This window comes from Trichomycterus rosablanca, chromosome 22, assembly GCF_030014385.1.
Source record: "Trichomycterus rosablanca isolate fTriRos1 chromosome 22, fTriRos1.hap1, whole genome shotgun sequence".
In the NCBI taxonomy this organism is placed as follows: Eukaryota; Metazoa; Chordata; class Actinopteri; order Siluriformes; family Trichomycteridae; genus Trichomycterus; species Trichomycterus rosablanca.
The window spans coordinates 18,013,977-18,026,337 of record NC_086009.1 but is presented as its reverse complement, the minus strand read 5'-3'; the positions used below and the strand labels follow the sequence as shown (position 1 = coordinate 18,026,337).

The 12,361-nt window shown below is 38.0% G+C and overlaps 2 protein-coding genes across 2 annotated transcripts; both read right to left on the bottom strand.

Annotated features, from left to right (window-relative positions):
• Window positions 1-559: 559 nt before the first annotated feature.
• On the bottom strand, window positions 560-5,745 carry LOC134336241 (histone-lysine N-methyltransferase PRDM9-like). The gene is made up of 7 exons (XM_063018960.1): window positions 5,591-5,745; window positions 4,330-4,468; window positions 4,125-4,235; window positions 3,746-4,017; window positions 2,986-3,053; window positions 2,675-2,865; window positions 560-2,066 (listed from the first exon to the last, which is right to left on the bottom strand). The coding sequence occupies exons 1-7, from the start codon at window positions 5,591-5,593 to the stop codon at window positions 1,528-1,530; spliced, it is 1,323 nt and encodes a 440-aa protein (XP_062875030.1). The 5' UTR covers window positions 5,594-5,745; the 3' UTR covers window positions 560-1,527.
• Window positions 5,746-7,121: 1,376 nt separating this feature from the next.
• Window positions 7,122-11,806, bottom strand: eci1 (enoyl-CoA delta isomerase 1). Its single transcript, XM_063019049.1, has 7 exons — window positions 11,760-11,806; window positions 10,612-10,728; window positions 10,235-10,362; window positions 9,465-9,611; window positions 9,255-9,376; window positions 8,005-8,183; window positions 7,122-7,422 (listed from the first exon to the last, which is right to left on the bottom strand). Exons 1-7 carry the CDS (start codon window positions 11,800-11,802, stop codon window positions 7,256-7,258), a joined length of 903 nt encoding a protein of 300 aa, XP_062875119.1. The 5' UTR covers window positions 11,803-11,806; the 3' UTR covers window positions 7,122-7,255.
• Window positions 11,807-12,361: the final 555 nt, after the last annotated feature.

Sequence of the window (12,361 nt, the reverse complement as noted above, 5' to 3'; positions counted from 1 at the left end):
GTGTAGATTCTCTGTAGAGTTGTCTTGCAAGCAAATTCCAACTTCATTTTGATCATGGTCATGGCATGTCCAGTTATCACCAGGAGGCAAAACTGTTTATCTACTGCTGGAAAACACACACGACTACAGTAACTCATACAAGCCAAACAAAGTAGCCAGTCAATCTATGTAGTAGTCAATCAACCTTCTGATTATTTTGGGAAGGCAGGAGAAAACTGAAGTACCTAAAAGAAACCAAATGGACACAGTAAGAACCAAAACTGTTTGGTTAAACTGAAGGTTTGCTGAATGTCAGATGTAACCCAGGAATTAGAAAAAAAAAGTCTGCCATGAATTAGAATTTGATGCAACAGACACAAGCAAGCTTTAAATTGTAATGGGCTTAGAGGCTGCCATGCTAGAATGAAGCCCCAGCTCCAAAACTGTGACCTTAAAACTCAACTGAAGTATGCTGCTTATCACAAGGGCAGAGAAAAGGAGCATCAAAGCACATGGTCATGTAATCTTAATTTACTGTGAAATGACAAAATGGAAAAGAAAGAAAAACAGTGCTCCTGTCAACACTCTTACACACTGTTTTAATACACGTTTTAATACATCCTGCATTCATTTCTTTTTATTATACAACTAGAAGGCAACATTATAATGTTATTTTGTTGCATGACAACGACCCACTTGTGATGGAACTACATTTTTTAGCAGAAGATTAATGTGTTTTCTTTAATTTACTTTTGTAAAAGCAATAAATTGTATAAAAACAATAGTAAAACATTTGAGGTTATCACGAATACCATCATGGCTGTAATCATGTGCTATAGTCATACCATCATGGCTGTAATCATGTGCTCACCCTTGGCTCATGGTGCAATTGATCCACAGTGATGTTATTTGTTGCATTACAAATAAGGATTAATACTTTTTTGCCCTCTGGTCAAAGAAAAAGCACTTTTGTCTAGAATTCAGTAGGTGTAGTATTCAGTGTTTAATATTCTGTACACATTAAGCAAGCACATTAACAGTCTGTCATCTGGTTTGTTTTATCCATGGCAGTTAAAGTCAGTTCCATATTTACAGAGGCTGCATACACATGGATATTCCTGGCATTCCTGCACAATGCTTGTGTTTTTGTAAGCAGAGGTTATTTCACATCACTGTCACAATCATGTCTCAAACCATCTTACATACATATTTACATAAGAAATGCATGTGTACTAATGCATGTGTACTAACTTGTCATGTATTAAGTAGAGTATGCTGTAAACTGAGATACAGCCAGGGATGCTTATAAGTCTGCAGCTTTCTCTATGCTGGACATGAAAACCAAAAACAACATTCACCACCTTGACCTGGCAAGACCGAAAGAAGCCGCACCATCCTCCACACGTGCTGCGAAAATCTGAATTCTGATGGATGCCAGGAACGTCCATGAAAACGCAGCCTTAATTTTTATTTGGTGTGAATGTGTTGTTGTGAGTCCAGACTGTCCTGATGCACAAAGCCCATGCCGCACTGGGAGCACTGTTACAGCTACTCTCCTGTAGGAATTTCCTCATGAGGTTGGAGGTCGTCCTCTTCAATAAAACTTATTTCACTATGCAAGCTCTGATATGGTTTTATTTCTGTGTGAATGTGTTGGTGTGACTGGAGATGGTCCTGGCGAGCGAAACTCATCCTGCATTGTGAGCAGTGGTACGGCTTCTCTCCTGTGTGAAGGCGCTGGTGACGTTGGAGAGCACTCCGGTAAAGAAACCCTTTCCCACACTGCAGGCAGTGATATGGTTTCTCTCCAGTGTGAATGTACTGGTGTCGTTTGAGATCACTCTTTTGGGTAAAACTCCACTCGCACTGTGAGCAGTGGTGAATTTTCTTCTGCATTTTTCTTTGAGAGGAGTCATGGCTAACAGAACTAGAGCTGCTAGTTGGGGTCAGTAAATCCTCATATTTAATTTGTCCAGATTTTAGCAGTTTTACATATTCCTTATGGTGGAATCTCTTGATGTGTCGATGAAGGTAAATTTCAGATGTGTAGGAAAATACACACAAGGAGCAGGGGAAGCCTTTCGTTTCTGGGGCAGAAAGAAAAAACAAACATTTACAATAATACAGAGACAGACACACAAATGTAAAATGACTGGGAAATAATATTGCTTAATACATGATTTCATTTTCATTGCCTGCTTTATCCTGGTCATGGTGGGTCCAGTTCCACTGAGAAACCCTGGACAAGAGACCAATTTATCACAGGGCTTTGTCTCAGTTTTTCAGATGTAGCCAATCATTTATGTTTAGAGACCCTGCCAGCCTACAGCACTGCGATTGGAAGCCGGATTCCAGTTGTGGTGAGCTAGATTGCTACACCACCCAAGTGCCCATGAAAGTATAATAAATTACCCAAAACATTATTCATGAATCTAACTAAGGTGGAAACAAATGCTTTTCTCATAATGAAGACCCCAGCGTGGGTCCAGTTTCCCTGGAAAACACTGGGCACAAGGCAGTGCCCACCCGGATAATAGCATGATATCTGGCTGATAGAATAATATACTGATGCACCACCTGAGTGGCTAGGAGACAGACCAGCACCACTGAATTGAGATTTTCTTAATTTTATGCCCATGAGGCATCACTGGTGACAGTACAGAACAAATGTTTAGGTCATAAATTCTGGACAAACCTTCTGTAGAGCTCTTTTTTCTCCAAAGGTTGTTGAAAGTGGTGCCAAGATCATCAGCATATGCCTTTTCATACCATACCAAGAGCTCCTGTCCTGGTTGAATGGGTCGGCAGCAACGGTAGAAAATCCCTTCTTGATACTGAAACGCTACTAGATTATGCTCTTCATCATTACGAGCACAGTTTACATACCTGAATTAGGGAGGGAAACAAAGTCAGAAAGGAAAAAAAAAATTAAGGGACACAATGGAACACATAGGTTGACTAAAATAAAACCCAGCAGCTGCTAGTCGTGAGTGGTGCGTTCTATACCTCATCCAGTTAGCATGTGTTTCTCTGGTAGCATCTATGTATTTTACACACTGTCCACTCTTAAATACCTGGAAAAAGATTATATAATTAAATGAGCAAAAATATTTCTCTTGTATATTATGGAAGCAAAATGTATCTTTTGCCAAAAGCAGCCATTTAAAAGCAGCCATTTAAAGGCCATATTCAAAACCTGGTGCCACTTTATTTAACTGAGCAGGATTTTGGTTAGAGTCACTATAAAAAAATAAAGATATGATAACAATAACATGCAGATTTGGTTTGGTATAGACATAAGAATAAAGACTGGGAAATACTGAGACAGGTCTTTTGGTGATAAAGGGAGCTTTATTTTTTATTACAAAAGCATGCTTTTTGATGTTTATCTTTTCAAACTCTGTTTAAAATTTGATGTAGCAATGCATTACATCACCTACTCTTTTTACAGGACATAATTACTGTTTGTACACTAAAGGCAGAATACGGGTCTTTGTTTTTGTGCTTTTAATGTGCCATCTTATTAATAGTAGATTGGTTTGTACTGCAAGGGCTGGTCTAGCACCCGTGCTTTTTTTACGCAGCCATGCTGTTGTGACACATGCAGAATGTGTCAAACAATAAACTTATTTTGGTGGTTATTGGAATATGTGTTCCAATAATTTAGTCACCGGAAATACGTAGATCTAATACATTTTTAAGACTTTAAGCCATACACATCCCCTAAAAATCTGTTTACTTTTTGATTTGTACTAATATTACTCACCACCCAGGAATATCCACTGTTCATGGCTTCCTCTCTGTCCACCAGTTCTCCCTGGTAGGTTCCAAAGTGCACGCCGACCGGTACAGTCTCCCCCTCATTAAACACTCCCAGGCCAGCATTAGGAATACTGGACTTCAAGACTTTTAGACCGGAAGGGAGAGTTTGTCTGGCTCGGTCAGCCACCCCCATGGGAACAATGGTATCAGGGATAAATAGAGCCGGACCATGAACTTCACACTCGTTGACAAAGAAAGACCTGCATTCCTCACAGTCTGAAGTAAACACAAAAAGATAAATTATACTTTTAAGGTGTAAACAGATGTTTTGCATGTTTCAGATTTATTTTTAAAGAAGAGATTAGGCTAAAATGTCATCTTACAGAGATAATCTTCATCTTCAGGTTCTTCCTCTTTTACAGGCGTGTTTAGTAATAGATTATCTGGTTGTTCCACATAGGTAAAATAATTTACAGAGCTGGATGTTTGTCCACCTGAAATTGCATCATTTAAATGAAAACATCATCATCTAAACTAAAAATCTGAAGACACAGACATGAGTGAAAACGTTACACACTGCAATCTTACATAGATACTCTTCATCTTCAGGTTCTTCCTTTACAGGCTTCTGTCTGTTCTGTTGGTCCACATAGGTTGTTTGCTTCACAGAGATCTTTGTTTCTTTATCTGAAGCCATACAAGTCTCCATCTTAACATCCTTACAAAACTAAAAGAACAGTAATATTTATTCATTAAAGAAAATGAACAGTTTTATATAATTTGATGTGTTGATTCAAAGAAGTACAAACAGCAAAGTACGGAACACAGAGATGTACATAACACAGCAAGGTACAAAAAACAGAAAGGTACGAAACACAGAGAGGTACAAAGGACAATGATACATAACACAGAAATACATAGCACAGAGAGGTAAGGAACAGAGAAATACATAGCACAAATAAGTAAGAAACAGAGAGGTATAAAACACAGAGAAATACATAGTATAGAGAGGTATAGAACACAGTAAAATACATAGCACAGAGAGGTATAGAACACAGAAATACATAGCACAAAAAAGTAAGGAACAGAGAGGTATAGAACACAGACAAATACATAGCACAAATAAATAAGGAACAGAGAGGTATAGAACACAGAGAAATACATATAACAGAGAGGTAAGAAACAGAGAGGTAAGAAACAGAGAGGTATAGAACACAGATAAATACATATAACAGAGAGGTAAGAAACAGAGAGCTACACTAACAGGTAAATAACACAGAGAAACACACAGCACAGAGAGGTAAGGAACAGCGAGGTATAAAACAGAGTCAGGTACATAGCACAGAGAAGTACCATGAGCCTGGCTTTGTGCACAGGAGCACAGTCATACTGGAGCAAAACTGGAGCAAAACTGGACCTTTCCTAAACTGTTTTCACAAAGCTGGAGGCATGGAATTGATTTTAAATCATTGATTTTATGCACGTTTATTTTATATCAATGTGCGTTGCTGAAACATTTGAATGCAGTTATTGGGAGGGATGTCCACATATTTTAGTATGTTTACTATAGTTTGCGTAAATTGTTTATCTAATACGACAACAAGAACAATAATTATATTATATTATACTAATCCAGGTATGAGAATGTGAACGTCTAAATCATAAATAACTATTATCTATTCCAAATGAAACCGAACAGATGGTTACACTAACTCCCAATGTAAAATATCTTTTAAATGAATAAACATTGCACTATGTAGGAAATAAAATGCATTCATGTATAAAAGAAATATAAATCAGTCTCCTCAGCAACCAGCAAATTGATCAGTTCAGTTTGCTGCTGACTTACCATGTGTGTATTTAGAGTCAGATAAACAAATCCTCCCAGCAGTCAGTTATCGTGTAAATGCATCATGTTCAGTTTTATCTATTAATAAAATAACGTTTATTTTCACATCAACAGCTCAACAATAACATTAACAAGAGCTTCTGCTTCGACTGCTGCTTCTGACGCTTTCAACAGAATTATTACAGAATCTGACGCCATCTGCTGATCTGGAGCCGCAGTTTTAGCCTTCATTAACTGTTGGACTTACATTTACATTCACGTTTGTTTGTTTGTTTATTAGGATTTTAACGTCATGTTTTACACTTTGGTTACATTCGTGACAGAAACAGTAGTTATTCGTTACACAAGATTACTCAGTTCACAAATTTAATGTCAAACACAGTCATGGACAATTCAGTGTCTCCAGTTCACCTCACTTGCATGTTTTTGGACTGTGGGAGAAAACCGGAGCATCCGGAGGAAACCCACGCAGACACGGGGAGAACATGCAAACTCCACACAGAAAGGACCCGGAACGCCCCAACTGGGGATTGAACCCAGGACCTTCTTGCTGTGAGGCGACAGTGCTACCCACTGAGTCACCGTGCCACGCTTCATTAGCTTCAATGTAAATAAAACAGTGTTGCTCTCATGTGCCACACACTTAGTGATTTTTTATGCTACACTTAAGCATTTGGCCACCTAGCCATGGGCTTGTCGGACGTCCTGTTTCAAAAAATTGTAATTAAACAGAGACATTTATTTAATCGTGCTATTCTATGAAGAGTTTAAAGTTATGTCAGTGGGAATTTGCACCCATTCATTCAAAAGAGCACTTATATGTCTGGGTACCGATGTTGATCAAGAAAGCCTCAATCGATGTTCCAGTTCATTTTCAAAGCTGTTCAGTGAGGATAAGGTCAGGGCTCTGTGCAAGCCTCTGAACTTTCTTTAAACTGAGCGTTTCTCCATGTCTTTAGAGGGCTTGCTAGGAACACAGTAATGCTGGAACAGGAAAGGGCCTTTCCTTAACTGTTGCCCCCAAAGTTGGAAGTATATTAACTGATTTTTTACACCTATTAGCAACTGTTGCGAATAAAACACATGAATTCAAGAATTAGAAGATGCCCCAGTACTTTTCCCCATATAGTGTATATGTTTCAGTCCTTATCAGCACCACAAAACAATAATGTGTTAATTGTTAATTTTTGAACCTTTATTTTAGTGAGAAAAGTACAAAGACTTTTAATGTTTTCACTGACCAACTTGATTGTATTTTAAAGTATAAACACATTTAGAATTTAATCCCTACAACACACAAGTTGAGACAGAGGCGTGTTTACCACTGTGGTACATCAGCTTTCTTATTAATTACACCATTTTAATGGTTTGATAGTTGAGGACACTAACTGTTACAGTTTTACATATGGAAGTTTTGCCTAGTTGTTCCTTACTTGACCTCTTCTTGTGACTTAAAGAGAATTGTGACTAGCCTAGCAAGACCACAGGACTACCATTCTAGGATCAGATACATATTACAAACAGTCTGATGTCACGTCACTGGTCAAGTTTAATGTATAGACACCTACAACTAGGAGAAGTCAGTAATCCTACATAACACTGCTGTTTTTAAACAAAAGATACTGCAAGTCCAAGCACAATCAGTAAATCAGCCCTGTCTCTGCTTCAAGCCTTTCTCTGCTTCAACATAGCCAAGTACATGCCAAGAGACTTCTGGATCGAGTCTTTGCTGATGAAGCTGACAAAGCTTTTAGTGTCAGATTCTCGATTGGTTAGCAGTCTGTCTACCGTTGGCTTTCTCAACATAGACTTGCTGATCTGACGGGCATGATCTGTGGAAAAAAAACCCAGACATCATCAATTTTATTCTATTATGCATTTAGTTCTTGGTGTTATGTATGCTATACTAACATTCACACAGTTTTTTCTGACATTGTAGATTTATAGTGGGCCGCCTCCATTTATATTTTGGTTTTTATTTATATTCTTCTTTGTCTAAATAATAATAATAATATTTTTACCCAGTTTAATTTTATTGAGGGAAGATCTGCTGGTTCAAAAACAGAATGGTGGTGTAGAAATGTCTCATTATTTCATTTGGACAGTTGTAGCCTAGTGGTTAAGGCACTGGACTAGCAATCCAAAGGTCACTGGTTTAAGCATCACCACTGCCAGGTTGTCACTATTGGACCCTTGAGCAAGGCCCTTAACCTTCAATTGCTTAGACTGTATACTGTCACAGTACTGTAAGTTGCTTTAGATAAAATTGTCTGCTAAATGCCATAAATGTAAATTTAATTTAATTTAGGCATTATGATAATATTACAAGTTGCCATGCAAAACCTAAGCCCCTGCTTTTGCTTTGTCCACTACTTCAACTAATGCTTAACATTAAGAAAAAGAATCTTCCTGACCTGGGATGGCCAGCCACCGGGTCATTGTTTCTGTGGCAGTGGTGAGAATTTTCTCCTCGGGCACCAACTGGTCAACCAGACCAATCTTGAGGGCATCAGTAGAACTGTACATAATGCCGTACTGAAGGGAAAGCTCTGCTGTCCTGTGGCCCACTGTGTTTACTATAGTGTCCTTGAACCTGAAAATAAACATATTGCTAATTAAATGTGGGTCAAGTAAAAATTGTGCATGTGTTACTTTAGAACAGTTTTATTAAAGCAATAAGCCACGAGAGACCGTGCGTTACTGTGATTTTATCACGGGGAAGGATGTTTTAAAACTAAAACATCTAAAACGTCTTTCCTCGTGATAAAATCACAGCAGTAACGCACGGTCTCCAGTGGCTTATTGCTTTTATAAAATGGCGGTCAACATAAAATATAATAAAATACAACAATGTTCAATTTATAAATGTTTTTATTTACAAAAACACTTACAAAAAGCATTCTTCCGCGAAATCAGGTAGTCCGTTAACAGTGTTGCTAGGCAACATGAGGGCGAACATAACATTCGCAATAAACATTCCTCCACAAACACTACTTCACTATTTCTTGGACGAACCACCCGCTTAATGATTAGGATTACTGTTTATATTAATCTGGACATTTCCATGTATAGTACATGACTTAAAATAGTGTTCCACCAAGTTTGTACTTTTTCTTTTCAGTGGCGTATTAATATGGAATGATGTGAGGTGGTCATAGGTGTGCGTATATCGGGGATTTTACAACGGCTTCGAACGCGGCTCAGCCAATCAGATTTTATGACCGGAACTATCCGTTTTATAAAAAACATTTTACAATTGTCACAAAAAGGCTTCAGTTAAAAGTTATATATAATGCACACACAAACATAATATATAGACAAAAGTTTTGGGACACTCATTGTAATTATAACATTTATGTGAAACCGACCCTGACCAGGATAAAGCTGTTAATGAAAATTAAACATGTTGGATTTTTCTGTTATGAAGACCAGCCTTGCAACTGGTATTCTAATTAATCTCACAAGTGATCAGCAAAGTTAGGTCAGGGCTCTGTGCAAGCCTAGAAAGTTTCTCCACACCAAACTCTAAAACCCAGTCTTAATGGACCCTTTGTATTCAGAACAGATTTAGGGATGTCCACATGATTTTAGCAATATAGTGTCTAAATATTGTTGCACTGATTTCACCACCTGCTACATGGATCATATCACATTGAAGACTCACCAAAATGGTGCAACGATACCGAGCTGCGTCTCATTGAGGCCTATGTTGTAGCGAGGGTTGTCTGCCATGATTCTGTAGTCACAGGACATAGACATCAAACATCCTCCAGCAGGACTTGAACCCTAAACAAAGAAGTAATAAACCTGGTCACTAACTATACACCCCTAACTTACTGTTTTTAGGGTTTGATAAAGCCTGGAGGAAACTCACATTGATGGCTGCAATGGCAATCTTGCTGCAGCCATAGAGTTTGAGCCACATGTCCTGCACAGCCTTCCAGAACTCCTCGTAGTGCTCCGGACTCTTGCCGTACATGTCCATGATGTCTAGGCCTGCAGAGAAAATCTTTGGCTGGGCCTGGAGGATCAGTGCAGGAAAGGACAGGCAGTTTGCAACCATTAAATCAACAGTTTGCTCTGGATTCAGCTAAAAACAACATTATTGTAAAGCACTGTGTCAAATACTTATCAGCACTGCTGTAATTTTGCATGTTGCATGTTAATCATGGCTGATGATTAAAACTCATTCAAATAAATGTGATTTATAATTCTACAGTAACTCATATATTACAGAGACAATAAAATATGTAACTATTCTTATTTAGTGATGTTTCTTTGAAACTTATTTCCCAATTTGCTCACAATCTCCTTTTTTCTTCCCAGATTTGCTGCTGATCAATTCTGTATCACTGAACATTTAAGAATGATGAATACTCCATAATACAACTGTAGCCCCCCCTACATTTATTTTCTCCAATTTAAGCAAAGCCAATTCCCCAATTCTCTGTTGCAGTCAAAAAAGGCCACAGGCATGCATGCAGCCACAGACCACTTTTTGTGCAGTAACAGCTGTAAATTCCTCTAGAGAGCTTTAAAATGCACAAAGGAACATGCTCTTTATTTCTCTGCCATTTGGATGCCGAACCAGCCAATAGCACCACTGGGATTCGACCAAAGTAAAATGACCCTGTGCTGATTTACCGAGGTTAGAATCACTCCTCTGCAGCTCTTGTCAAGCTCAAGCTTCTCTAAACTGATGGAGAATTCAGTCAGAAACTCCAGACTCATGCTGTTGACAGGTGGACTCTGAAACTTTATGACAGCAATTCCTGCAAATAAATATCAAATACCTTAAATATACAGAGCTGCTGGACTGATAGATACTGATATAAAAGACATGCAATACATCCTGGAAGGAGAAAACAATAGTAAAACAATAGCCCTATGGAATCTGCACATAATGCATGCATTTCACCATCAATACATGTATTTTATATTCATAATGCAGAATTGGCAAGTTACAAGACACTCGTGTTAGAACATAAAACTTGCATTTATTTTAAAAACAAGGGTAATACCAGTGCTGCTGTCCAAATCCACACTGATTTTGGATGAAGTTGATGAATTTCTGTAGCTGTTAGAGCCCAAACAGGACACTGGGCCATGTCTGCTTCCAGAAAGCAGTGGACGAGATGCTGAAAAATTCAAGAGAAATGGGTTGTGAGAGTAGAAATGCAGTAAAATTAAATTTAGCACTGATTGCTCTTGGTTTGTTGCCACTTTTCCCTGACAACATATAAAACATAGAAGTATTAGTTAGTAATATAATGCAGTATATTGTAATTTATACTATGGCCATAAAATACTGTTTTCTGTGCTATATATTTACTATAAGAGCTCCAGCTTTGGCACGTCATCTGTAGAGTAATTTAAACTGTTTGGGTAATTTCATAAAACATTTAACATGCAAAAGTTTGCTCCCTGTGGAGAAAGTGTTCATTTATTTCCACTCAAAGATGGAAATTGACACAGTGTCCAAACGTTTGCATTTGTACTTTTAATTTGGTGGTGTTTGAAGTTTTATAATTTCATTTCATCTTGTACCCAAAATCCTCAAAGATTTCAGTGATTTTAAGTCAGCGCAGCTTTACATTTAACCATTCAGACAGATTTACTTTCAGCATAAGATGACAGTCTGGGTTTAACTTGTCCACTTGTGGTCATATGTTCATGCAAATGTTCTTGGGACCTAAAGTTTTTAGTTTTTTAGATATGATCCCAAGTGACTTATATATGAAAATGTAGAATTTAAAACTTCCAAACTATAAAGCTTGTGGCTCAGTCTGAAGTGTACAGTCAAACTAGTCCTATGTATGTGGGCACAGAAAACTCACCAGCTGTAGTTTTTGCATTATAATAATCAATGAATGTTTCTCAGCAGGTGTAGGTGTTTTTATAATTTAATCCCAAGTCTGCCATATCATAAGTGTCATTTACAAATATATCTAATAATCTTTATGAATGTAGCTCTGTAGGTAACATGAAATCTGAACTATTCCAGCAGTGACTCGTTGGTCCGCTGACCTCTGTCGTATATTTCATATTTCATGCAAACAATTGACGCTGTTTGCCTATTAAACGGCAGATATAAAATTAATAAAGATTTACTATTATTAAACGATACACAACACCGTGTTAAAGGCAATAATGGTGAAATAAACAGTACCGAAAGAGAGTAAGCTCACTGCTCGCTTCATTACAGTCGCCATTTCTTTCAAGCCAGAAACACGTCGTTGTGCAGACGTCCACAAGTAGGCGGGACTATTGCTTTAGTCTAACTGGATTGGATAACACAACTGTCATTTATTAAAGCAACCAATCACTGATCTTGTGTTCATACATACAGTTAGTTCAGTACATACAGTATGGCAGTATTACTTTGAAACCAGGTGTAGCTGTGTTCACGGTGCAGTAGGTGCGGCTCAGCAACATGAGCCTTGAGGCTCAGACATGTTCGTCTTACCTCTCCGTTCACTGTCCCTGAAAAGTTTTGCATGCTAATAGATGAACTGGCTACTTTATATTGCACTTGAGTGTGAGTGACATGATTGCTGCCCAGTGCAACATCCACATTTAGCCCCATCCTAAAAACTTCAATAGAATATTATGCATGATTTTGGAATGTACTTTTATCAAGCATTGTTTTCCTGCAGAACGTAGAAAGTCTGTTAAACTATGAGGGATCTTTAAAAAGTTTCTGCACTTTTATATTTTCATTGGAAGGGTGGAAGGAGTAGTAATTGGTCATGTCTGAGAGACTGAGAGAGA